Below are 26,826 nucleotides of genomic sequence, written 5' to 3' on the forward strand. Positions count from 1 at the left end.
GTATAGAATGGAGGCTCCCTGAGAGAAGGATTGTTTCATTTTTTCCCTTTGAACTGACAGCCTAGCATGTTGCCTAGAACACAGGAATAACTTATTAACTATTTTCTTAAACCCTTACCTTTTGTCTTAGAACCGATACTTAGTATTGCTTCCAAAACAGAAGAGCAGCAAGGGCTAGGCGGTTGGGGTTAACGGACTTGCTACTCCAATAATTGTTTGTTTGATTGGTGAGAAGATTGGGGTTCACTGGATTTTTAAAATTATCCCAAACTAAGTCAGCTGTTGCCAAAGACTGTCTTTAATCAGTGTTCTGATAATATTAAATGGTCGTAAATCAGAAGTATTAAAATTATTGTTAATCCAAAAGGCAATGAAAAGTCCCTAATACACACACATAAGCAAGAAATAGTGAGATGGAGCATAAGGAGGAAAGGCTCTCCAGCCTTGACATCTGGGAGTCTTAGGACATGATGGGGAAGAAGAGTTGGAATTAAAGATGAAGGAAATGATCAGTTCTATAGAATTATAGGACACCAAAGCACACAGAGCCATGATATGTTCTTCCTGTCGGTCAGTAACACTATTTAGAGCCTACCAAGTGCCAGGCTCTGTGCTAACTACTGGGGATACAAAGAAAGACAAAAGATAGTCCCTTTCTTCAAGGAATTCACAAAATAATGGAGAAGATGGCAGACAAACAACTACGTACTGATAAGCTATAGAAAGTACAGGATAAATAGGAAATGTTGTAATCAATAGAGAAAAGTTATTAGAATTAAAGATTTAGAAAGCCTTCCTGTAGAAGGTAGGATTTTGGCAGGGACTTGGAGGAAGCCACGGAAACCTGGAGTGAAGATGAGGAGGGAGAGCTTTCCATGTATGAAAGAAAGCAATAAAAATACCCAATAGCACTCATCTAAGAACTCCCAGGAAAGAAGTTTCTAGAATCTCACCCAGAGTTTATAACAATGCCCCATTCTCCTTTTCCCTCCACTCTGTCCAGGGAGAATTTGGAAGGTTTGGGAGGATAAAGACCAACTTCATTCCTTCTTATTCAGTTCCCACCCTCAGATATACTCTAAAACAACTAAAACAGGTTTACCTTCAGTGACCTTGTTTGGTATTTCAAAGGCAAGGAAAAGGCCTTATGTCCCCTAAAACTCCCTTCCCATCTGCCTGAGATTTTTTTTTTTTTTTAGTCCAGATCAGGCCTTTTCATTCATTAGAGATAAAAGGCTTAAAAATGCAAATAGATGGTATGCTTATCAAATTTACCTATGAAACAAAGCCAGGAGGGATAGCTAAGGCTTGGAAGATGGAGTTAGGATTCAAAAAGATCTTGACAGGCTAGAACACTAGACTGAATCTAATCAGATGGAATTCAATAGGAATAAGTGTAAAGCCTTATAATTAGGTTAAAAAAAATCTGCCTCCCCAGTATAAGATGGGAAGGAAGAGAGTATTAGACAACTATTAGAAAAAAAGATTGTGGCAACAGGCTAGGGCTGGCTGGTTTCAGTGATTGCCAGCTCACTACAAGACAGCAATGTGATATGTCAGCCAACAAAGCCAAAGTCAATTTAGGTTACATTGACAAGGGTAGCACCCAGGAATGAGGAGATGATACCTTTACCAGAATATTTTCTTCAGTTCTGGGTGCTGCATTTTAGGAAGGATTTTAATAACCCAGAGAGAGGCCAAGACAGCAGATGGCTTCAAGTTCATGTCTCATGAGTATCAATTGAAAGACCTGGGAGTGAGATATAGACATCATAACTATGTTCAGGTATTGCAAAATCAAGGCCGCTAGATGGAAGAGACCATATTTATTATGTTTACCCACAAAGGGCAGAATCAGGAGCTGCAACTAGGCAAGGTTAGGCTTAATATCAGGAAAAACTTCCTAATGATTAGAGCTATCCAAAACTAGGATGGAGATATCTTAGGAGATAGTGAGTGCCCCTTCACTTGAGTTCTTCAAGAAATGGTAGGATGACTACTTTTTAGTCATGTCATAAAGGATACTCTTTTTTTAAACCCTTACCTTCCATCTGAGAATCAATACATTGGTTCCAATGCAGAAGAGCCTTGGTAATGGAGGTTAAGGAACTTGCCCAGGGTCACACAGCTAGGGAGTGTCTGAGGCCAGATTTGAACCCAGAACCTCCCATCTCTAGGCCTGGCTCTCAATCCACTGAGCCACGTCGCTGTCCCCCATGTCCCCTGCAAAGGATACTCTTGTTCAGGCATAGGTTGAACTGGATGGTTACTAATGTTCCTTCTAACTCTGACATTCTGTAATTGAGGTTATACAAATATATGTGACCAGCAAAAGGAGACAAGCTACATTTGTCACTAAACCACAGGTGGTAGTTGATATATCTCAAATCCGAAAAGAATAAGAGGTAACCTTCGTTCATGTGCGGTCTTTCTCCTTCCTTATAGGAACCATGTTTGGGAAGTGTGGACAGACTATTGCAGGATGAAGTAGCTTGGAAGTTTTGTAATCTGTATCAGTGGAGGGATTATCTCTATCGTTAAAGTAATGGTTCTAAGAAAGTGTCATTAAATATCTATTATATGCTCTAGTTACAAAATTCTCTGGACACATTGTCCCATTTGATTTTTATGATGATCCAGAGAGTGGGTAATACATTAGATGATAAGCTCCTTGAAGGCAAAATTGTCTTTTTTTACTTCTTTTTTGTATCCCTGACACTTAGCACAGTTCCAGGTACATTTGTTGTTTGGTCATTGTGCCCAACTCTGACCCTCCGAGTGTCCCAAAACCTTTGGGGTTTTCTTAGTAAAACACTGGAGTGGTTTGCCATTTCTTTCTCTAGCTCATTTTACAGATGAGGAAACCGAGGCAAACAGGATTAAATAACTTGCCCAGGGTCACATAGCTAGTAAGTATATGAGGCTAGCTTCAAATTCAGGGAGATTAGTCTTCTTGATTCTAGATCTAGCACTCTATCCACTCTGCCACCTAACTGCCCACTCCTGATACATAGTAGGTGCTTAATAAATGTTTACTGACTGACCAGGTAATGTTATTCACATTTACTGACTGTGGAAACTGGTGACCTAAATTAAAATAGTCCCTCCTCAGATCACCACAGTAAATGGCAGATTCAGGACTTCTCTCAGGGTCTTCTAGGCCCATTTTTTTTAATTAAAAAAAAAAAAAAAAAAGATCTATGAGAAGAAGCTTGGATATGCAAATAGACACTGGGCTAAACTAAGCTAAGGCTTGGAGCTGGAGAAGCTGTGCTCAATGGGTGTCCCCTAGTTTGTACACTCGACTTTAGAGCTCAGTTCAAGGTTCATTTATTTCTCTGATCATCTGGCACAAGGGTGTGTCAAGGTTTATGTTTGGAGAGTTATTGACTTTGCTGGTTGCTCTTGACTTAAATTATATCTCTGTTGTACCCTGAAGTACTGCATAAAGTAGAAGAAGAAATTAAACCATTTCTCTTAAAAATGGAAAGAGTACCATATGACTCTGGGGAGCTGGATTCTAGCTCCAGATCATTCACTAGATAACTGTGTGACTTGGGCAAGTTATAGAATCCCTCTAGACGTGCCAGTCTTATCTATAAAAATGACTGCATTGGGTGAAATCAATCCACTTTTTGGAATCCCAAGTTGCCTTCAAAACTCAGATCAATGCCACCCTCTACATGAAGCCCAACCTGATTACCCCTAGCTATTAGTTCTACCCCTTCTCTCTGTCCTATCCCCACCAATTACCTTGCATAGGTGTTGTATTTTTTACACTTTCTTACCTAGACATATGATCTCCTCTCATATTAGGGAACTCCTTTAGGGAAGGGGAAATTTTATTTTTATCTATGGATCCCCAAGAGCCTAGCATAATACTGGGTACATAATAAATGCATAATAACACTGCTTGATTAGATTATTATTTTTTTAACCCATACCTTCTGTCTTAGAGTTGATACTCATGGGGGCAGCTAGGTGGCTCAGTGGATAGAGAGCCAGGCCCAGAAAAGGGAAGTACTGGATTCAAATTTGACCTCAAACACTTCTTAGGTGTGACTCTGGGCAAGTCATTTAATCCTAGTTGCCTAGCCCTTACCGAGCTTCTGTCTTAGAACCAAAACTTAGTATTGCTTCTTTTTTTAAAAAATTCTTACCTTCTGTCTTAAAATCTATACTTACTATTGGTTCCAAGGCAATAGAGTGATAAGGGTGAAGCAGTGGAGGTTTAGTGACTTGCCCAGAGTCACATAGCTAAGAAGTATCTGAGGCCATATTTGAAGCCAGGACACCCCCATCTCTAGTCAGCTGCCCCTTGATTAGAATATCTTGAGAGAGCTAGTGTTGCTGTAATGGAGCTCTGGATTTGGAGTCCCAAATATTGTTTCTAGCACCTCCTATTTGGGTAAACCTGGGCAAGTCCCATCTCTTAGCCTTGGAACATTCATCCTCATCATATAAAAGGAGAGGTATTCAATACATACACTATCTCACAGGGTTCATCATGAGAATCAAAGGACATAACAGTGCCTATAAAAATGCTCTGTAAACCTTAAAAGAGCATATCAATTTTATTATTATTATTATTACCATATAATTCCGTGAGGTTTTTGTGCAGCTTTTAATTTTGGTACCTACTGTCGCATGAACTATAATGGTACCTCTGAGCTTTTTTTTTTTTTTCCCAGGGTTGGCCGGAGGCCGGTGCTGCTCTTTTCCATCATATTCATTCTGATCTTTGGACTGACTGTGGCGCTTTCAGTGAATGTGACAATGTTCAGCACACTCAGGTTTTTTGAAGGATTTTGCCTGGCTGGAATAATCCTTACCTTGTATGCACTGAGTAAGTATCAACCTTTCAAACCTAGCCTGAAATGAAATGAGATGTGCTGAGTAAGTAGTTTTGGCAGAAGGGTTTTGTGTTGGACAATGAACATGTTGCTCATGTCTTCAAAAGCAGCTGCTTTGGAAGGGCTAAATGGACTTTCCTGCCTCTAACTGTGTTGTCTCCAGGAAGAATTGGGCTAATAGCTGGGTTGTAGCTGTTGTCGTTGTCGTTTTCTGTAACAGAGGGCTCAGACAAAACAAATGAGGATGCATTACCCTTATCTGGAAGATTTAGGGTTGGCCTATGCAATCAAAATACATTGGGTTTGGGGTCGTAGACTGAATCTCCTTTATTGTCTGTTCACAATATTAAAATCATTGGATAATTACCCTTCTGCATCTGGGTCATTTGAGATCATGCACAATACTGTATGATCACTTTGGATTTATTTCTGATAGCTCTTCTCATTGAGATTGTTCAGTATCCCATATTTATACTTCCTTATGCATCCACATGATTTTTTTAATTGTTGGGAGACAAGTTATAGCCTGCAGTATAAGTAAGAATTAGAAGATGGAGTAAGAATTCAATTGCTTCTTGGGCTTCTCTTCCATGTGGCTTTCTTTCCCCCTAAAAGTTTTCCTTGCTTCTCCAAATATCTATTGTTTATTTTTTTTTAAACTTTAGTTGCAAGCATAGATCAGAATTCCCCAAAAAATCTCATTCATCTGTAGCTCAGTCTTGCTAGCTTGATGATGTCACTTAAAAGAGGAGAAGAAAGATTCTCGTAGGAGGAAATAGCTGGCTAAAGTTTATTTAGGCATTTCCTAAGAGAGGCAGAAGGGTAGCCTACTTTGGGCCTTCACACCAAATATTGCAGGAAAAAAAAATAGTTACCAGATCAGAATCAGCAGGCAGAGAAAAAGGAAGAACTATATGGTGTGGGAGCATTTAGCATTGTATACTTCAGTGATCCCCAAGCTCATCCCTGTATCACAGTCCAGAATAACAACAAATTCTCATAATGACTTTGAGACAGCCTCTAAGCCCTGTTCACTAGACTCTGTTTAAGAAGGCAGGGAAAATGTGCAATACATTTTAGGAAGTTTTTCCAGCCATTGATTTGTGAGTCTATTAAAAATGGTTATTTTTTGGTAATTTTTGGTACCTGACGTGATATCCTCATTTATAGAACTTTCATATCTGTTGTAGAGACAGTTAGGTGGTATAATGCTGGACTTCAAGTCAGAAAAGACCCAAGTTTAAATCTGGCCTTACCACTGTTTTATCTTGGGCAAGTCACTTCAGTGTGTCTAAGTATTTTCATTTATAAAATGGGGATAAGAATAGCATCTACCTCCCAGGGTTGTGGAGTTAAAATGAGATAACATATGTAAAAAGTGCCCTGTAAAGCTCAAAGTACTACATAAATGTTAGCTACTATTGTACCTCTGCATTGTGGACATATCAAAGGACAGGTATTTAATTTAATCCTTCAACTATTGTCTCCAGTCTATCTTTTCTGTTTAGAAGTATGTCAAAGACATACTTTTTCTGTGTGTGGCAGCCCTATGGCATTCCCTCTCAGGCAGGGCACTTGTACTTATTTGTTCAAGAAGTCACTCATTGCTCTTCTGCGATATTTCATCTCTTCTTCCCTAGACCCCAAGTAAAACCTGGCAAAAGATTATAAGTTCTCATTTTTGTCCAGATAACACTGACTGGAAGAATCGTGGCATTTTTCCTTTGTTCATCACCTGAGGAAAGTTGGCAAGAGAAAATTAGAGCTCCTTGGCAATATCATTACAAGGACTATTGCATGAAAATTTCAATATAGCAAAAGATTTCCAAGTTCCTCCCCCCCAGCCAATGTTTATGATTTTGAGGATTATAGTATTTGATACAACCAAGTTCTGATATATCAAAAGAATTTGGCTCATCCCTTGATGTTTTGGGGGAATGTGATCTGACCTGTAGACATGGCGAGCAGATGGGAGAAGAAAGGAGATGAATTTAGGAGATGATATGTTGAAGTAGAATATATGGTAGCACTTGTTGCAGAATAAACAGCAGTTTAGGAAGAAGTTAGTAGGACATAAGGAAGACACTTCTTACTAGAGCACAGTAGTAAGTATAGTCACAGTTTCTTGAGGGTAGGATGTATTTAGTTTGCCTTTTGTATAAGAGTAATATTGCCTACATATTTATCTATCATTTAGAGGTTTTTTTTTCTTTTTGCTTAAGGAAAATTTTATTGAATGCCTTTTACAAAGGATTGGAAATCTTACCTGAGGATCTTGGAAAGTTAAAAAAAAAAATTAGGGTTTTTTTTTTCTTTTAACAAGCGATCTAGCTCAGATGTTTATTTTCAACTGAGAGGTTCTTATTCCACTTAATGTATTCATTGGAAAGTCCCCTACTTTTTCAGAGCATAGTTTGGTGTCATTTTTATTTTGCTTTTACAGGTAACATTAAACCAGTGATGGTGAATCTTTTAGAGGGACAGGTGATGAGAGAAATATCCTCAGGTGAGGGGGAGGAGAGCCGCCTGGCCCCACGCCCCTCTTGTTTTCTAGTAATGAACTCTGGCAAACTCTGTGCTGGAGTGACAGTGCACATGCCCATAGAAAGGGCTCTGAGTGCTCCCTCTCTGGCATGTGTGCCATAGGGTCACCACCACAGCATTATTCCATTATGACTAAGGAAAATGCAGCTAGGTCTGAAGTTAATGTATTCTCATCAAATTAGTCTCCTTTTCTTCTCTCAATCATTTGGTGAACCCAACTTATCTGAACCCAATTCTTGTTTGGAATCTCTCACTAAAATTCCAAGCATTGCAAAGTGGTAGTATCATAGCCAATAAGGTTTAACCAAGGTGAGATTATTGTTTATTGAAAACAAAACCTAACTAAAATTCTATCATTCCCCTTTCCTAGCCTCTAGAATGATACAGGGGAGGCCTTTCATGATAATCCTTCCATTAGTAAGTAGAAATAGAGGGAACAAAGAGCTCACCATACTAGGCATTAACAAGGGGGGAAAAATTCAAATAAGATGCTTGCTCCCACAAAACTTACAGTTTCCTCTCTTTCCTGCCCTTCTCACATCTATGGACCTCATTGCTGCCTTTTTATCTTATACAAAGGATGAGGAAGAAGAAAAGAGAGGGCAAACCCCTAACAGCCAACACCCTCTCTTTGACTATTGCCTTATAACTGTAACATTGATCTAATAGGAATCATCTTTAGCCTTGATTCCAGTTCTTGATTACCGTCAACTCCCCATGCATGTCCCTGCCTCCATTCCTTCCTGTTTCATCTCCTTTGAAGAAACCCCCAGGAGATTCCCTGATTCTGAATGTTCCTCTGAACTGTTGTTGAATAGTACCTTAGCCCTATCATTATCTTTCCCTATAAGGTACAAAATGATGGAGTGGGAAGTGAGGAGGACATAGAAAGGAGCTTTTGAGAGCTCAGTTTTCCATTATTCCTTGGATATCTCACAGTAAAATCCCCTAGAAAGTTCCCAAGAGGCTGTATGCTTGTTTCAAAGAAAGGAAGGAGAAGCTGACATGATGTTTTCTTTCACAGTGGACCAGAAAGGAAGGAAATGTTGTCCAGTTTACTTTTGTAAATAAAAAAACAAAAGACAAAGCAAAAAGGTAGTAAGCATACCAATCCTTGGAGTCCATAGAAATTAGGAAAGATGATATGAGGGAGATGATCTGGATGGAGAAATTTACACCACCAGCAGATCACAGGGATATATGTTTGGCCATATGCAAGTTAACATTTTTTTCAGTGATTTAGATAAAAGCATGATGGGATGCTAATCACATTTGTAGATGGCCTCAAAACTTGGCGGGGTAGCAAACACAACCAAACAAAAGAATCCATGTGTAAAAGGATAGTAATCGGATTAAAAATTGAGAGAACTTAATAGGGATAAATGCCAATCTTATACTTGGGTTCAAAAGGTTCAAAAGTATCTTACAGGTACAAAAGAGGAGAGACATGATTAGTCAGCATTTCATTTTTAAAAGAAGGTCTGAAGTTGTTTAAAAGCCAGGATATTTATAGGAAGAAAATAAAATATTATTTTTTTAAACCATAACATCAGTGTAAATCAACAATGCACTGTGGTATCCCCAAAAGGTAATGTAATGGTAGGTTGCATTTAGAAATATATGGTATAGTGCATAGACAGCCAGCCTCAGAGTCAGGAAGACCTGAGTTACAGTCTTGTCTCTGATATATACTCTTTGTGTGACTTTGAACAAATCACTTAACCTCTCAAGTACCACAAAGGCTAAGAGTAGAAGTTCCTTCCATAAGAATTCATTCTATATACCAATGAAACCACAGATCTAGCTTTTGTTTTGTTTTTTAAAGTGATATCTGAGAACAAGTTGTTGTTTTTTTCTCTACCCTGATTAGACTGCCTCTGGAATAGTATTTTCAGTTCTATTCAAAATATTTTGGGAGGGTCACTGATAGGACAGAGAGTGACCAGGATGGCAAAGGACCTTGGATTCATTCCACTTGAAAATAAGCTGAAAGAACTGTAGGTCTTTATCTTGAAGAAGAGAATATTAGGGTTATAGGATGAAAACTTAGAAGACAGCCCAACCATCTACTTTCCTCCAATTTTTCTCCAGCAGAATTTATGCTACTAAAGATGCTATTGGGCTCCAGGCACAGTAAGGGTTAAGTGGACATTTGAGGCCTTAACAGGGTCCTTACCACTATTTGTAACATTTCTGTGAGGAAAATCAAAAGTGCACAGAACTTACATGCTTCTGGAATATAGCCTACAATGAGCTGGGAACTGCCCTTGATGTTACAGCAGAAAAGAATGTCTGTTTTTATAAATAAAAACCTCCTGTAGGGTTTGTGAAGAGGGGAGGTTTGGAGGCAGTGCCGAGGTGGCAGGGAAAACCCAACATGAGATGAGTCAGGAGACTTCTCTGTGCCTCTGTGTGTGTGTGATCTTGAACAAATTTAGGAACATAAAGACCATGCCTGGAAGGGGAGTTTGACTTGTTTTCCCCCCAGAGTGTAAAATGAGGGGTGGTGGATATAGATTGCAAAGAAGAAATCAGAGGCTTGATGTAGAGGAAAACTTCCTAACAAATTAGTCACCTAAAAGCAGAATGGGCTTCCTTAGGATGGAGTGGGTTTTCTCAAACTCCTCAAGCAAAGAATAAGTAGCAATTGTCATGCCTTAGAGGAGATTCTTTTTCAGATACAGCTTGAACAAGGTGGCCTCAGAAATTCCTTTCGGCTCTGAAAATTTGTGATTCCCAACACCTCTCTGCACTTCAAGAGTTCTCATCTATATTGCCAGGCTAGATCAGAGCATCTTAACCTGGTGTCCTTGAACATGGGTTTTTAGTTTTTGTAATTTTAATTTCCTTTTTTTGTTTTAAAAAACAATTTTTGATAACTGTACTTTTAGGATAATTGGTTTCTTTTGTGATCCTATGCAATTTATTTTGTGCATTTTTAAAAAGTCATTCTGAAAAGGGGTCAGGTTTCACCAGTCTTCCTGAAGATCCCCACCCCCAAAAGGTTAAGGATTGATCTCTAAACTACATGATCTCTAAGGTTTCTTTCTAGTTGAAATGTCTCATGGATTTCTTTGCAAGATATACATACAAGCACATACACTTATATGTATGTATATTAAAATTATAAATATAGATCCCATACTATATATGTAACCTATCTCTCTCTATATATATACATATATGTAATTTGTGTATTGTATAAATAGAATTAGCTCCAGCCCATTAATAGTCAAAAATCTACTCAACCTAGGCGTGCTAATGATGTCACTCTCACCTCCCTTAGTGGGGAGGGGAGACGAGTTACCCACACGTGACAATAAGTAACAAATCAAGAATAAGGGACTGCCCTTTGGGCAGTCCTAATCAATGTAGAAACTGCCATTTGTCCATTTGAATTAGAGGTGGACCACAGGAAGTGATGAAAGACATTATCTCTTTAAGTAAGTGAGTGAACTTCCTGTGAGGGAGAGTTGCCGTCTCCAACTGGAAGAGGAAGCATCTCCTGAGACCACAGAACGCTTACGCTCTATATTGTCACGTGGGTAAGTTAGGCTGACTTCCTTGGCCTTGCTGGGCCAATTCTAAACTCTGCCTATCTGGCTGTTGGGTCTTGTGGCTTACAGCTTCATTTATTTAGCCCCCTTAACCTTCTCTCTCAGTCCAGGCACCCTCTCCTTTTCTCTTTATTCCTACTTTTACCTACCGATTGTAAATAAACTCTTCAACCCGATGCTGACTTGGGTCTGATTTAATTACGGAATCAACCTAAATTGTTGATTCCTGGCGGCCACATATTTTTAATATATATCTATAAATACCTAAATTTTATTCCTTATAGTATGTAGGAGAGACACAGAGAGATAGATATTAAGATTTATCTATCAAAATTATATGTCCACAAAGCCATTTGATCTTGGCGATAAGAAAAAGAAGACATTTCTATATACGTATACAAACACACACACACGTGTTGTATGTATATGGAGAGAGAGAGAGAGAGAGAGAGAGAGAGAGAGAGAGAGAGAGAGATGCTACCCTAAATTTATAAGTGACATATTCAGATTTTCTTTTTCAACTTTTTTTCTTCTCCAAATTGCCAGAGGCTGACATCCTTGTGAATTAGGACATGAAACTGAAATTGTTGGCATCTAACCCTGGAATCTTTCACATACAAGTAGAGTATACTTGGCAAATACAATAGAGAAAAGAAAGCTGATGATTTTATATAGTTCAGTGGAAGTGGTTCATGTTAGTGCCTTTTGGGACCATCATGTTATAGCCATTGAAGTAATTAAGTGCAATGGACTAACGTTTCTGGCTTAATTCTATCTTTTCACCTCTGCAATAAAGAAGGTCTTGCCTTTAACTCCACTAGGGAGAGGGAACCACAGAAACATTTGATCTTGGTGATAAGGAAAAGAACACATTTCCTTATTTGCTATGAAAACAGACTCTTCTAAAGATGCTGCAGAAGTAAAAACTTTGTAGTTTGGATAGGTGTTGCACAGTGATAGATCCCCTCCCCCTGTTCCCACCCCAAGGATTCCATAATAACTTAGATGAAGCAGTCACAGAGGCAGTATTAGTGTAGTGGGGAAAACACTGCATTTGCTGTTAGAAAACCTGGATTGAAATAAAACTCCAACTCTGTCACTTTGTAGCTATGTGACCTCTGGCTAGTTGTCTCTCTTCATCAAAGTAAAATTGGGGTGCTAATACTTGCAGGCTTCCTCATAGGGGTTGGAAAGAAATTAGGTTGCAAGCTATAGAAAGCTAAAGAAACTTGCATTCATTTGTCTCTCCGGGAGAAAAAACAAAGGAAGGAAAAAGCATTGCCTCTTGAGTAAGGACAAAGGAGTCAAAAATCAATAGATGGGGGGGGAGGTCTACAGATTCGGATAGAATTTTATTTTTCTTTTGTTCCTTGTGATCCTTTCCCTCTTGTTCAAAATAAAATGACACAGCAAGGAAGGTAATACAAATGGATGGTCGTGGCAGATATCTCCGTTTAAAGAATATACATCTCCTGGAGAACAAAGATGAAGCATAAACTTAATGAAAATGATTTCAAAATATCTCATGCCCTCATTCTAATAATCTTCCTTGAACTCAGCCAGCTCAAGTGATTGGACAGATTTACCCACAATCATGGAATGATCTGTAATTTCACAGGTGACTGAGTTGGTGATTGCCCTACAAAATTAGAAAGCAGAGCCTTGACTGAGCTGACAGGCTGAATATGAATTTGGATTTGCTTCAGAAGGGCAGGGTTCCCCTTTCTATTTAACACTAATGCTATCAGACATTCCCTGAAGCACCTCCAGAGATTTTAATGTGGTAGTAGATGATTCCTTTTCTGGCATTCTCATCTACCTCATTTTATTAAATGTTCCTTTAAAAAAAATCCTTCAAGATTCCACAAATAACCATACTGGGCAGCCTTGGTTTTTTCCTAATAAAACCCACTCATTTTATAAGAGGGTTAAGAAAGACAGTGCTTTCAGTTTGAAAGATTATCATCATCATCATCATCAACAAGAACTTATTAGATGCTTACCATGTATCTAGCACTGAGTTAGGTTCTACGAATACAAAAACAAAAGTACCTTCAAGAAGCATTAATCATAATAAAAATGATACAGAACTGTTTTCCGCAGTCACCCAGACATAAAATTATTCTGCAAAAACTTAAGAGTAACATCTTAATATATATTACCATAATAAATATTCATATTCTCTAAACTACATGGAATGAAAAGCCTACAAAATAAAGAGACAGCAGAAGAAGTTAAAACCATATGAGAACTGGATGATGTCTATGTATGGCTTCCAAATTAAAAAGGAAATGGAGCCAAAAATCATGTTAATCACCTTATATATACATGGAATGCTCACCAGACTCTGTGGTGCTACTGAAATATACTTAAGACAATCTCTACATCTAGGGAATCTTTCTCTGATAAATATAAAAATGTAATTTGTATTTGATTAGCACAATTCCCAACTCCTGCTAAGGAAAGCTAGAGACCAAAGATTGAAGCTTGAATCTGAAGATTATATTTAACCAGTGGATGAAAATAATACCTACAAGTTACCTTGAAGATACATTGAACATAGAGACATCAAAGAGAAGGGTATGTCTAAATATACTAAGAAACTTACTGGCATCCTGAAGTCATAGCTAAAGGAGAAAAATCTCTGCCTTGGAACTGATACTTAGAGATCCTAAGACAGAAGGTAAGAAGGTTGTTGTTTTTTAATTGCTTCTAGTCTGCTTTTATTGTTTCTGAAGGACTAAGCTATATCAGCAAAGCAAGTTCCCAAGATATCCACAGAAAAAATTGTTCACCAGTTTGGGTTTTGCATAGACTTAAGTGATCATGCCTAGGACATTAAAGCAAAATAAAATCACCTGTTGGTCTTCACTGGAAAAACAGGACGAATTATTCTGCAAACATTCCACATAGCCCTCACATACTTTTGAAAAGCAAATGTTTATTTCCCTGCAGGAAAAATTTACAAGTAAAACAAAATGTTTCCACAGAGGATACTCATCCCCCACACCACCTCTGGCCTGGTCTTTTTTTTTTTCCCTGAGAACTTTCTCTCCCTCTTAGAGCTGGTCATAATGTTAACAACTTTGTTAGAGCCGGTAAGAACCTTAGAGATCATATGATCCCATCATTTTAAAGCTAAAGAAACTAAATAAAGCCCAGTCACTTGATCAGATTCATTCAGTCTTTAAGACACTGCTATGAGGAGAAGGTGTTCATGTGTCTGGTCTATTGATGAAGAAATCCAGCACTAAGAAGGCCAAGTGACTTCTTCACCAGCAAGATCAGAGTTGCATACTAAATACCATCTAGCTTCATTCCAGGATAAAGTCCTACAAAATTGGAGCTTTTGGCCCAATGATATCATACTACTGGTCAGTCAATGGTCTGAAGACCAGGTGGGTTGGCCATAAAATTTGATCTGAAAAAGTTGTCTTTGCTTTTTAATGTATATGTAACAGCCCATCATAATGTTTATATTCTTTTATAATATAGATATGTGGAAATTATATATAAAAGATAATGTATATAATTCTTTATAATATAGGTATGTTTGCATTATAAAGTATACATTAAAGCATTCTGATAAATATGATAATAATTAATCTGGCTTGGAATGAGAGAAGCTTGGGAGATTCTACAGTTGAGGAAGAAGATAGAGTAAAATACTCTTGGGGGAACTGAGTAGATGTGGTTGTGTTGGAAACAAGTCCCACTACTTATACGCTGTCAGTGGAACTGTGAACTACAACCATTCTGGAGAACGATATGGGACCAAACCCAAAGAACCATAAAACTATGTCAGCAGTACCATTACAGTGTCTACATCCCAAAGAGATCAAAGATAAGGGGAAAGGACCCAACTATACAAAAATATTTTTAGCAGCTCTTTTTGTAGTGGTGAAGAATTGGGAACTGAGGGGTTGTCCATCCCTTGGGGAATGGATAAACAAATTGTAATATATGGTTCTAATGGAATACTCTTGCATCATAAGAAATGATGAACAGGGCAGCTCAGTAAATTGAGAGCCAGACCCAGAGACAGAAGGTCCAGGGTTCAAATCTGGCCTCAGACACTTCCTAGCTGTGTGACCCTGGGCAAGTCACTTAACCCCCCATCGCATAGTCCTTACCACTTTTAGAACCAATATTTAGTATTGATTCTAAGACAGAAGGTAAGGTTTTTGGTTTTTTTTTTTTAAACCCTTACCTTCCGTCTTGGAGTCAATACTGTGTATTGGCTCCAAGGCAGAAGAGTGGTAAGGGTGGGCAATGGGGGTCAAGTGACTTGCTCAGGGTCAGATTTGAACCTAGGACCTCCTATCTCTAGGCCTGGCTCTCAATCCACTAAGCTACCTAGCTGCCCCCTGGGTGTTTTTTTTTTTTTAAATGATGAACAAGATGGATTTAGAAAAACCTGGAAAGCCTTATGGGAACTGTTGCAAACTGAAGTGAACAGAACCAAGAGAACAATGTATACAGTAACAGAATGATTATACAATGATAAACTTAAGGACTAAATCATTATCAACAAAATAAGTTCCCAAGATATTTACAGGGGACCCATGATGAAAATGCTATCCATAGCCAAAGAAGGAACTGTTGGAGTCTGATTGCAGATCAAAGCACATCATCTTCTATTTTTTCCTTCTTGAATATTTATTATATTTTTGATAAGTGTCTTCTGTCATGGCATGAGCAGTATGGAAATATATATTGCATGAAAGCACTGATATTACCTATATCCGACCATTTACCTCCTCAGAAAGAGGAAGAAGGGAGGGAAGGAGAAAATATGAATCGTAAAATGTCAGAAAACAATTGTCAAAAATAGTTTCTATATATAACTGAAAAAATAAACAGAAAAGAAACAAGTTTTATGATTGGTTATTGCTACCCATATTTCCTTCTATTCTGGAGACCACAGCTCTAAACTACACAACCCATTAAAGATAGAGTAAGAAAATGGGTACATTTCAAGCCTATCCAGGTGTTGAGATGCTTCAAATTTTTTGTTAGGAATCCATATCTGAGTAAAGTACCTATGTCAGCAGAAATTCAGCAGAATAAGAAAACTTAAAACTCTAGAAATATCAAGTTGGCTTAAAAAAAATAATCTTGTGACACATTTCCACACAGTGAATGAAGTTCTTAAAGCTGCATAAATCCTTTGTGAATAGGTTTTCGCTAGACTGCTGCTCACTAGGGGAACTTGCTGGTATGTATATGCTTCATTTGAAATTAGATCGTTAATCCCCACAAGAGGCATTGTGGGGTAATGGAAAAACCATGGGTCAGGAGGCAAGGAACCTGGGTTCTAGACCCAGCTCTGCCACCAAATAGCTATGTGACCTTGGGCAAGTAAACCTCTCAGAACCTTCATTTCTTGTTTTATAACCAAGAAGACTTGAAATTGTTCTCTAATTCTCATTCCCTTTTGCATAATATGAAGATAGTATTTGTGGTACCCAGATAATGTAAACTTTTTCAGATCTTTAAATGCCATGTAAATATTGTTAGCATTTTTATAAAATGAGGAATCTGAACTAGATGTCCAATGGCCCTTCTAACTTTGTATTGTGGATCTAAGATCACCGGCTTGGTGGTACCTTCTCTTCTTGCAAATTCATAACTGTGGGCTGGTGAAACTAGGGTAGGAGGAGGTGCTTCTTATGATCCCTCCAGATGATTTAGGCCAATGAAATGGTGTTCCTTTTAGCACCATCTATTATATCTGCCATCGAAGTGATATAGTGATTCATTGTGAAACTTCTGGATTGTGTTTCTGTAGAAGTGTCAACATCTTCCTTCTAATGCTAAAAAGTGAATAAAATATCCCTTCCCTTTGACCAAAGGTCCCACTGCTAGGCAGAAAGAATTAAGAAACAGATAGATCTTATTTATACATACCCACGCTCACACATGTGTACACAGACATATATTTATGTGTGTAATATGTGTACATAGCTACATACATATGTGTGCATGTATCTATATGCACATTAATACATATACACATTTACATATATAAAATATACCACACACACACACACAAGGTGTCTTAAAAGTCTCGATGTTTTAAGCTATTAAAGCTTGAAGTCTTTTGAGACATCCTGTTCTATAATATGAATAGCAGCATTTTTAGAGGTAGCAAAGAACTGGAACCAAAGTAGACACCCATCAATTGATGAATGGCTGAACAAAATATATGTAAATGCAATGGAATTTTACTATGCCTGATGAATACAATATAAATGAAAAATTAAAAAGGAAAAGGAGACTGAATGTTGTATAACATTATAATGGCAAAACCTGGTCCTGAAGAGGAGCTGAGAAACAGTAGCTTCATCTCTTTATTGAAGAAGGGGAGAGGCCTTTAGGTGTAGAATATGTTGCACATACTGTTAGTTGTAGGTTGGTTTTGTTGAACATAAAAAAAATACTTTTAAAAATCTTTGTTGAGGTTCATTGAGTAAGAGACAGAGAGGAAAGGGGGCTATTATATTTAGAAATGCATGTGATGTAAAAATGAAAGGTTTGTTGTTTTTTTATCCCTCTATTCCTCTGGAGTTTAAGATCTTGACCTAAGACAGGCATCCGTGATCTTCTTAACCATTTCTTGCTCTCTTTCTTAATTCCTCCAATCCATGTCTTTCTTTTTATCAGTAGAGTTCTCTTGACAGCATTGGCAAGGTATTGGCACACATGCCACCTCCATCATGGGGGAACTGCTCCATTCCCCCTCTTCCCAGCACCTAAGGATATTTTTTGCATGCCCAGCCCCTCTATCAAGCTGCCCAAAGCAAGCACTTCCTCCCTCAGCTCTCTCTAGTAATGTAAGGAGCTCAGGAACAGCTTGAATTTGCCCTCTGGGCATTCAAACTTCAAAACCTTCACCAGTGCTGTCTTATGATCTCTAAAGCACTCTGCTCTTACAACCTGAATTGCTTTCTTAACTAGAAATGAGCATGAAACTAGGAAGAAAACATTTTAAGATATGTTTACTTCCTTGGCACTTCACTGGAGATGATAATATAAAAAGGATTTATGAACTATCTTCTCCCCTTCACCCTCAAAAAATTATTCACTTTTGAAATGACAGAAAGGAGACTTAGACTATATCAATATTTGACTTCAGCAATCAACATCTCGATTTAAACAAGAATCTCATCTACAACATTCCCAAGAAGTAATCAGTCATCCAACCTGTACTTGTAGACCTCCAGTGAGGGATAAGCTTTGAAAGCCACCTATCTATTCCATTTTCTCCCCATCATCAGGAGTTTTTTTCTGTCATCACACATAAGTCTTTCTCTTTACAACTTCTGCAATAAGCATCTCTTAAATAATGGAGAGTAGAAGAGAACTTAAGCAGACTATGACAGAGCAACAGAAGTGGGATAGCATGACTTGCCACAGTGAAGCCAAATAAACTCTGCCTCAGTCATTTTGTAGTTCAGTTGTCAACCCACAGATGCTCAAGACTTATTTTCTCCCTGCCTAACATGGGTTTCAGTATGCCTGTGTCCTATAAGAGGTAAGTCATGTCTTTGTGACAAGTGTCAATTTATAGTGAAGAAGACACACAAGAACTTTTAGAGGACTTTTCCCTTACATTTTTGTGGATGGATAGAGGTGAAGTAGAATTCAGATCAGTAATGACCATCTTGGAGTCACTAGAAATAATGCTTTTTATTCCTGTATTACTGTGTCTTTGAAGTAAGAGTTGAGTAAAGATTATTGTTTTTATTTTATTTTTATAATTATTATTTATTATATTTTATTATTATAATTTATTGCTAAAGATTGAGAGTAGTTATAACTGATGGTGCTCACTTCTGTCCTTTTACTATTTTATGTTTCTATTTTTTCTATCATGAAAATGTCTCTGATAATCTAGACTGCCATCTTCTGAAAATAACAAATAGGAGTGAAATAAAATAAATGTCTCTTTTGTCCCCTACAAGGATATTCTCTTACGGGGTGTCTCATTAGCTCTTAGATAGTTCCCCATTTACCATTCTTGTTTAAAAACCCAAACACTGAATCGTTTTTAATGGGGAGTTTTCAGGGAACAAGGGGCCTGGGAACTTGGCTATGTCTATCACTATGGAATCATCAGAGAATGAAGAAAAAGGTCAAGTGGCTTTGTTACATGGTTTCTCCCAATAGATGGCTTAATAAGTAATCAAGACTATAGCTAAGCTAAGCACCAAACATTTCTAAAATACTCTGAGAATAATGTTAAAGTTCCAAATACAAAAATAACTTTAAAATAATTATCACAGGATTCTTAATTCTTTTTTGACTAGTTAAGAGGAGTGTATCAGTAATTTAGACATGAAGCCCCTGTCTCCACAATGTTAAGAATAAGGGAAATTTCAAGCTATGATATAACTGAATCCCCTATATACAGATCACTGTATTAGCTACTATAAATAGGTAATAAGTAGAAGGTATTTGCTCATTTTATATGTTCTTGGAAAGACTTCCTTTCCCCTTATCTTTTTTATTACTAATTTTTGCTACCATTTTCTCCACTAGAGTAAAATACATTAGGAATTTTGAAAAAAAGTTTCATTACAGCTTGTAAAACACTTAGTATAGTGTCTATACATAGTAGGCATTTAATAAAAAGCTTTTTTCCTCTCTCCCTCCCCTTCTTCCTTGCTCCTTTTATAACTCCTTCCTTCCCTCCTTTCCTTCTTTCGAATTCCCTCTTTAGAGTATTGTTAGCCTAACTATCTTCAAGTCTAATTCAATGAAAATTATAATTCTTCTCATACACCTTAGGATCATGGAAACACACAATTCGATATGTATTATTGAGCTGCTATGTAGTCCATTCAGTTTTGGCCCCCTTGGGCAGGTGTGAGGGCAGCTCTGTTCAGGCACCCACTTTGGGATTAACATCACAAGGCTCAAATTCCATATCGACTTATTCAGACAGGGAAAAAAAATGAGTTTTTGTTTTGAGAATGAGAAATCAAGAGAGAAGGTGGAATTATTCTAAGAAAATTGCTGTTGAGGAAGCAATGTAATGCTACCTAGAAATTATACAATTTCCTGAATGAAAATCCTTCAATTCTCTGGTCCAGAAAACTATTTTCAACATTTGTAAAGTGCAGTACAATTGGGGACACTTGAGATTTTATAATCCTCACTCTCCAATGTGTCTTTCCCCATTTTTGACTGAGTTCCTTGCTGCCTGGAACCCTGGAAATGATCTGCAAGGAGTCTGGTGTGGCAAAATAATAATTGGTTCCTTTAAATGTGCTCAGAGTTCCCCTCCTTCCTCTCCTTCCTGGAGTCAGCCAGTGCCACATCATAGTGAAGCAGTAAGACCTAGTGTGAAAAGTTAGCTCAATGAAATTGAAGTCAAGATCTGAATTAAAATCCTGCCTCTGTTTTTTGTAAATTAAGTGATCTTGGGCAAGCTGATTAACTTCTCGTGACCTCAGTTTACCCATATGTAAAAGGGGATCAATGGGAGCAGCTAGCTAGCACAGTAGATAAAGGGCCCAGTTTGGAGTTAGGAAGACCTGACTTCAAATCTGGCCTCAGACACTTACTAGCTATATAATCCTGGGAGAGTCATTTAACCTTAGCTGCCTAGCCCTTGCTGCCCTTCTGTCTTACTAAGATACTAAGATAAAAGGTAAGGATTTTTTTTTAAAAGGAGAAGGGGGCATAAGAAATCAAGTAACAAGCATTATTAAAAGTGCCTAACTGTGTGTCTAGACTAGAATAATAATGAAAGTCTATTTCACAGAGTTGTTCCGAGAATCAAACTATGGAAAGCTGTATATTATAATCAGGATGAATAAGGATCCTGTATTGTTTTTAGTCCATTAGTTAAAATACTCAGGAAGTGCAACTTTTCTTATAATTTCCCAGGCCAAAAAATGATAATAAAAGACTCCTTAGGGAATTTTAAAAGGTCTGACTTTGACATTCAACAGGAACTGATTTATAGAAATCTAGAGAATGGGCAGGGGTGTTACACCTGAAGTTAAGTAGCAACCCTGGTACTCTGAAACTACAGGGCAGCTTTCACCCAGGAAAGAGCTTTCCAGTGATCTGAGTAGGTGGTGGTGGCCTGGCCACAGACAGAAAAGTATGTCATTATAACTTTGGAGACAGGCTGGGCTTCCTGCTCAGAAAATGGAAACCTGAAAATTATGGGTTACTGATTGCCTTCCTTGTTTTTCTCGGTTTCAAAGGGGTCTTGTTTCTTGGGGAGGTTTTTTGAATGGCTATTTTCCCTCCCCTTCCATAAAGAGATATTTTACATAAGAAAAAGTATGGTTTAGTGCAGTGGTTCCCAAACTTTTTTGGCCTACCACCCCCTTTCCAGAAAAAATATTACTTAGCTCCCTGGAAATTAATTTTTTTAAATTTTAATAGCAATTAATAGGAAAGATAAATGCACCTGTGGTCATCACTGCCTCCCTATATCACTGCAGCACCCACCAGGGGGCGGTGGCACCCACTTTGGGAATCACTGGTCTAGTGAATAGAGACCTGGCCTTGGCCTCAGAACCACCTGGGTTTAGTCCTGATTCTCACACAGACTGCTTACGAGGCCTTGAGCAACTCACTAATACTTTTAATGCCCATGGCAACTCTGTTTGACTACAAGTTTCAGAAATGTTGATGTATGTTGGTAGAGGGTGTTTCCTTCTTTGGGATTTCCCTGTATCAATGTAATCACAAGTGTGTAAGAAATAGAAATTGGGATTTTGTGCTTGACAGACTCTGGTTTCTATTCTAGCTTCATACTTGCCTGCATCTCTAAGTCTCAATTTTATCAAATGTAAGAAGAGAGGGGTTGGACTGTAAATCTCTTACCTATGATCCTTTATTCATCTTGTGAAGAAATGCTTTGCCTACTTTTTTATTGGAAGTTAAAAGATGCTTTCATGACTCACAGTAGACAGTTATCAAGTAAGACTTGATAGCACTCCAGAGTCTTGTCTATATTTGTGGAAGTCTTAGGAAAGGTTTTTGTGAAGAATTTTTCCCCTGGTTGTTCAAATACACACACACACACACACACACACACACACACACACACACACACACACACAATTCCCTTTGATTTAGAGAAGATTGAACTGATCATCCCTAAAAGGTAGAGGCTGATTTCTCCTAGAAGAGAAAATGTCATTTTGTAGTGCTTAGGGCTTTTCTCTTCTTTCTCTGCTTTTCAATTGTGTTCTCCTAACCCTGTTCCATCTTCTTTAACTTTGAACCTTTAGCTTGGGATTCGTTTCTCTGCTATGCTACCAGCTTAAGTTGTCTTTATAAACTCCTTCCTGACTTTGACCTCTCTCTGCCCCTGCCCCCAATTTTACTTACCGACTTGGATCTCAATTGGAACCAGGTATACCCCTTTCCATTACTCCATCTAGTTCTCCTTGACTCTAGCCTCCTTGCTCTTCCTCACACAAAATATTCAGTCTTCCCCCCTCAGTGTATTTTTACTGTCTGTCCCCTTCCCCTCCCTGTGCATGGAATTATCCCCTTCTTCATTTTAGTATTTTCATTTCCCTGGCTTTTCTCAAGTCTTAGCTAAAATCCTACTTTCTTCAAGAAGTCTTTCCTGGTCCTCCTTAATCTTAGTGCCTTTCCCGTTTTATGCTATAGAACATATTATAAATAACATTTACTTTATAGAATAAATTATAAATTATATTTATGCTATAAACATATTCTTGATTATATTTATATTATAGAATATATTACAGATTATAGTTATTCTACAGAACAGTGATGGCAAACCTTCTAGAGACTATTTGCTGTGCCCCTCCTCCCCTTCTGCATGCCCTGTCCACCCAGACTATGTGCCATGCCCCGCCCCCCCCCCTAGCTTGCCACCTTACCTCAAACAGGGGAGGAAGAAAAGGAAGGGAGTGGTTCAGATGCTCTGCTTAGGGGAAGGAGTAAGTGCTTCAATTGGGCTTCTGGGCAAAGGGGCTGGGAGACATGATAGAGAGGGGGAAGGGAGCAGCTCAGCAGAGTCCCTCTGCCTTTCTAGAAACTGTGGCAGGTGGCACATGCCCACAGAGAGGTCTCTACATGTCATTTTTGGCACGCATCCCACAAGTTAGCCTTCACAGCTATAGAATGTATTACAAATTATACCAAATATATAATATGCTATAAATAATACTTAATATGTCATATATTATAGATAATAATATAAATTCTCCAGGGTATCTTGTATCAATCTTGTTTATATATAGCCAGTTGCATTTTGTCTCCCATCTATTAGATTATTATCTCTTTGAATACAGGGACTGTTTTTTGCTTTTGTTTGCATCCTAGCCTGGTAGAATAGTAGATATTCAATTTGTTGTTTATTGATAGAATTCTTAGGGTGCCTTCCTTATTTCTGGTATTTACATAGGATCTTATGTCCAGAGGTGTCAGGGATCCTAGAAACCACCTAAACTAACCCCTTCATTTTATAGATAAGGTTACTGAAATTCAATGATCTATTATTCATTAAAATATTAAATTAACTGAGTAAGGAAAGGGTTTTATAAATTGAAAGCACTTCCCAGCTCTCCAATTTTATTTATTTGTTGTTCTTTAAGTAGGACTTTAGTGATTGTTCCATGTTAATGAAATTAGGTTACCATCAAAGGGGTTAGCAGATCACAATAGATATTGCTTTACATTCATTCATATTAAATAGCATGTATGTGTGTGTATGTTTGGCCTGACACTGAGGGTTTTCTTGGTGGGACTAAAGTGCTCTTAGTTTCTTTTAGAGGAGCTTGAGGTTCATTTTCAAGAACTCTTATTTGTTGTATGTCTTTATCTTCTCTTCTCTAATTCTATTGGCATGTGTGGAGCCTTCAAGCCATGAATCCTTATCCTCTGAGAACTTTTAAAATGAATTGGATGTTATTGGGATGAAAAGTCTGCATGTAGAAGTGGTCAAGATTCTTAATCTAAACCCAACTTGCTCGTTGATCACAGAGTTAGAAGTTCTGGGAGAGAGAAGTCCCAGACATCTCTTCCCACCCCTCCACCTTTGTGATTGCTACTTTAAAACTGATCTCCTCAATGCACCATCATATTTGACTTTTTTTCCTGGTAGGGTATTATTTCGTGCTTCTTTAGAGAAACAATGCAGTTGTGCTTTTTTTCTTCTTCTTCTTTTCTGAAGACCTTTTTGTCATTTACCCACCTAACAACCTCTGAGAGTCCAGCTGTCTCTACTGTTCCAGCATCTGTGCAGGGATGGAGTGAGAGAGTCCACACTTCAGTGAAAGTCTTAAAAGATAATATTTTTGTCATCCCCCCTTTGTTAAAGAAGAGTTGAAAGTTTTTAAGATAATTACTTTCCGGAAAGTTATATAGAGTACTGATGATATCATCAAATGCCAGGGGTGATTATGAATACTGAAGAGAAACCACATCTATTGCCATGAAGAATCAGGGAGAAAGAAAAATAGGAGCAGAGGTTGTTCAATGATTAAATTACAGGCAGTAAATAAAATAAAATCAGACTAGCAAAACATGTCCTTGCTTTTCTTTTCCTTTTTGTGGAATCGAAAAGGGAAAAAATCATTGCATTCAATTAAGAGAAAATTAATAGGAATAAGGGATTTCTAAAAAAAATTACTCATACAAAGAATTAGTAGAAAAAATGTGGGTAAGTTTCAATAGAAGAATGTTCGGGTGGTCCTGAGATGGGGGGTTGATTGTAAAGCCAGAATTTCAGTGCCAGAATGGATCAGTGGAGATTACATAGTTAAACATTTATAGATGAGTAAACTGAGGCCCAGAAAGTTAAGTGATTAACCAAAGATTACAGAGCTAAGAAATAGAATTACATATATATTTAGAGTTAGAAGGGACCTAAGGAGAACAGGTAGTATGCCATCCTGATTTTACAGAAAAAGAAACAGAGGCCCATAAAAGTTACCTGATTTGCCCAGAGTTAGTAAATAGTAGAACCAATATTAAAACCTAGATTCTTCATTTCAGGTAACAGAGATGAGTCTAGAACCTAGGTTCCTTCCTTCTAACTCTAGTTGGTCAGTCAATAAGCCTTTTTTAAGTGCTTATGATATGGCAAGCATTGTGCTTCTGTTCTCATGGTACAAGAATTGAGATGGTTGGAACCTCTGTTGAGTAGGTTTGGTATATGCAACATTTACCCATTTGTCTAGAATACCAGTACCCCAACTTCTGATCTTCATTAACCTTCATTATACCAGCATGACCTGGTAATGAGCAAGAATTGGCAAATGCCAACTTATTTTTTTTAATATTGCCAAAATATCTAAATATTTTAAATACTTAGATATTTTGGCAACATTAAAAAATATATATGTACATATATATGTTGGCATTTACAGCTTCAAAAAGTAATGAGATCACGTCCCATCCCAATTGCACCCTCACAGCCCCACCCTCAGAACTTTCTACTCCTTTTCTAACTCTACTAATTTTCTACCAAGATACAAGCCTAGGCATGCTTTATCTCCATTCAGGATAGAACCATATATATTCATTAAGTTATTTTCTGTTATCTTCTGGAATCAATATATCAACATGAAAGACTTTTAAGCTCATTGGTAAGACTGTAGGTTCTTCCCTCAAATTTCCATATTCTTTCTTAAATTTTTATCTTTTTAAGTTCATTCAAAGGAAACTAATTGTAACATCCAAACATAAGAATTTAGGGGTGCCCACCTTGGTTTTTGGAGAGATTGAGGTTAGGTGGGACCCTAACCTCAGCTTTCTTGTTTGTCTTTGTCTATAACCCTGGAAAACAAATAGTGGAGAAACCACCTAGGATCTTAATGAAGACCCCAGGATCTGAAAGCCGCTCCTATTTATACAGTAAGGAAAATGAGGCTCAGTATACTCTCTCCTCATCTGGACTTAGTGACTGTACTTATAAGAAGGAAAACATGGCTAATGCCCAGCATGGAACAACCAAAGCAAAAAACTTCCCCAACTCATTCCAGTTCTGCCCCTAACCTTTCAGATATTAGACTGCAGAGGAAAGGATAGTGGTGGAAAATGGCAAATCATATCTAGGTCAAAGTAGACCTAGATTATACAGCTGCACCCTGCCCTTCCACCCCACCCAGTGGGATTCAGGACTTATCTCACTCTCCCAATAGTTCCCTGGGCAAGGGATGACACAGATCTGAGCCAGTTTCTCCCAAGATCTCATTAGACCAGGATAATTTGTTAGCCTAGCTCTGTAAGCTCTTGGTTTGGATTGGAACCTGACTAACCTCTAGGATGTTTGGGGTAGGGATCAGGGGGAAAGGGAGGGGTCAAGGCAATATATATATCTTTATCTTTATTAGGAGCATTCTTTTCTAGGCTTTGATTCCATTCTGGGCTTTCTAACTGTGTTCTCTCATTTATTTGGCACCAGTAACTTCAGATTGCTGAACTCTTGAAAAACTTCCACTTACGTCAAAATATTCATATTTTCCTTTGGATGTATGGTTCCATTTGGGCTAGCTAGTTGGGGAAGAGAATCCCATCTAGTCTTCTGATCATGTAGACCACAGATGGAGGCTATAGAAATTAAATGAAGGGGAATGTTGTGAAAGTTAGACATGTATAGGGCAGGCCCAGAAAAATCTAGTCGGCTACATCCAAAAAGACTGTTTTATGAATTAATTGATAAATATGCATTCTTTTTTTAAAACCCTTACCTTCCATCTTAGAATCAGTACTATGTATTAGTTCCAAAGCAGAAAAGTACTAGGACTAGGCAATGGGGTTAAGTGACTTACCCAGGGTCACACCGCTTCAGGGTTCCTGAAGTCATATTTGAACCCAGGGCCTCCTATCTCTAAGCCTGGTTTTCAATCCAGTGAGCCACT

The 26,826-nt window shown here is 38.0% G+C and overlaps 1 protein-coding gene across 3 annotated transcripts in view; it reads left to right on the top strand.

Moving 5' to 3' along the window:
* SLC22A23 (solute carrier family 22 member 23) overlaps nt 1-26,826 on the top strand; it is a 274,005-nt gene that overhangs the window by 65,305 nt on the left and 181,874 nt on the right. For all 3 annotated transcript variants that reach the window (XM_044668041.1, XM_044668059.1, XM_044668049.1), the window contains exon 3: nt 4,692-4,846. In XM_044668041.1, the coding sequence (XP_044523976.1) occupies nt 4,692-4,846 (155 nt within the window). The remainder of the gene's footprint in view (nt 1-4,691; nt 4,847-26,826) is intronic.

The sequence above is a fragment of the Gracilinanus agilis genome, chromosome 1 (assembly GCF_016433145.1).
Source record: "Gracilinanus agilis isolate LMUSP501 chromosome 1, AgileGrace, whole genome shotgun sequence".
NCBI classification, from domain to species: domain Eukaryota; kingdom Metazoa; phylum Chordata; class Mammalia; order Didelphimorphia; family Didelphidae; genus Gracilinanus; species Gracilinanus agilis.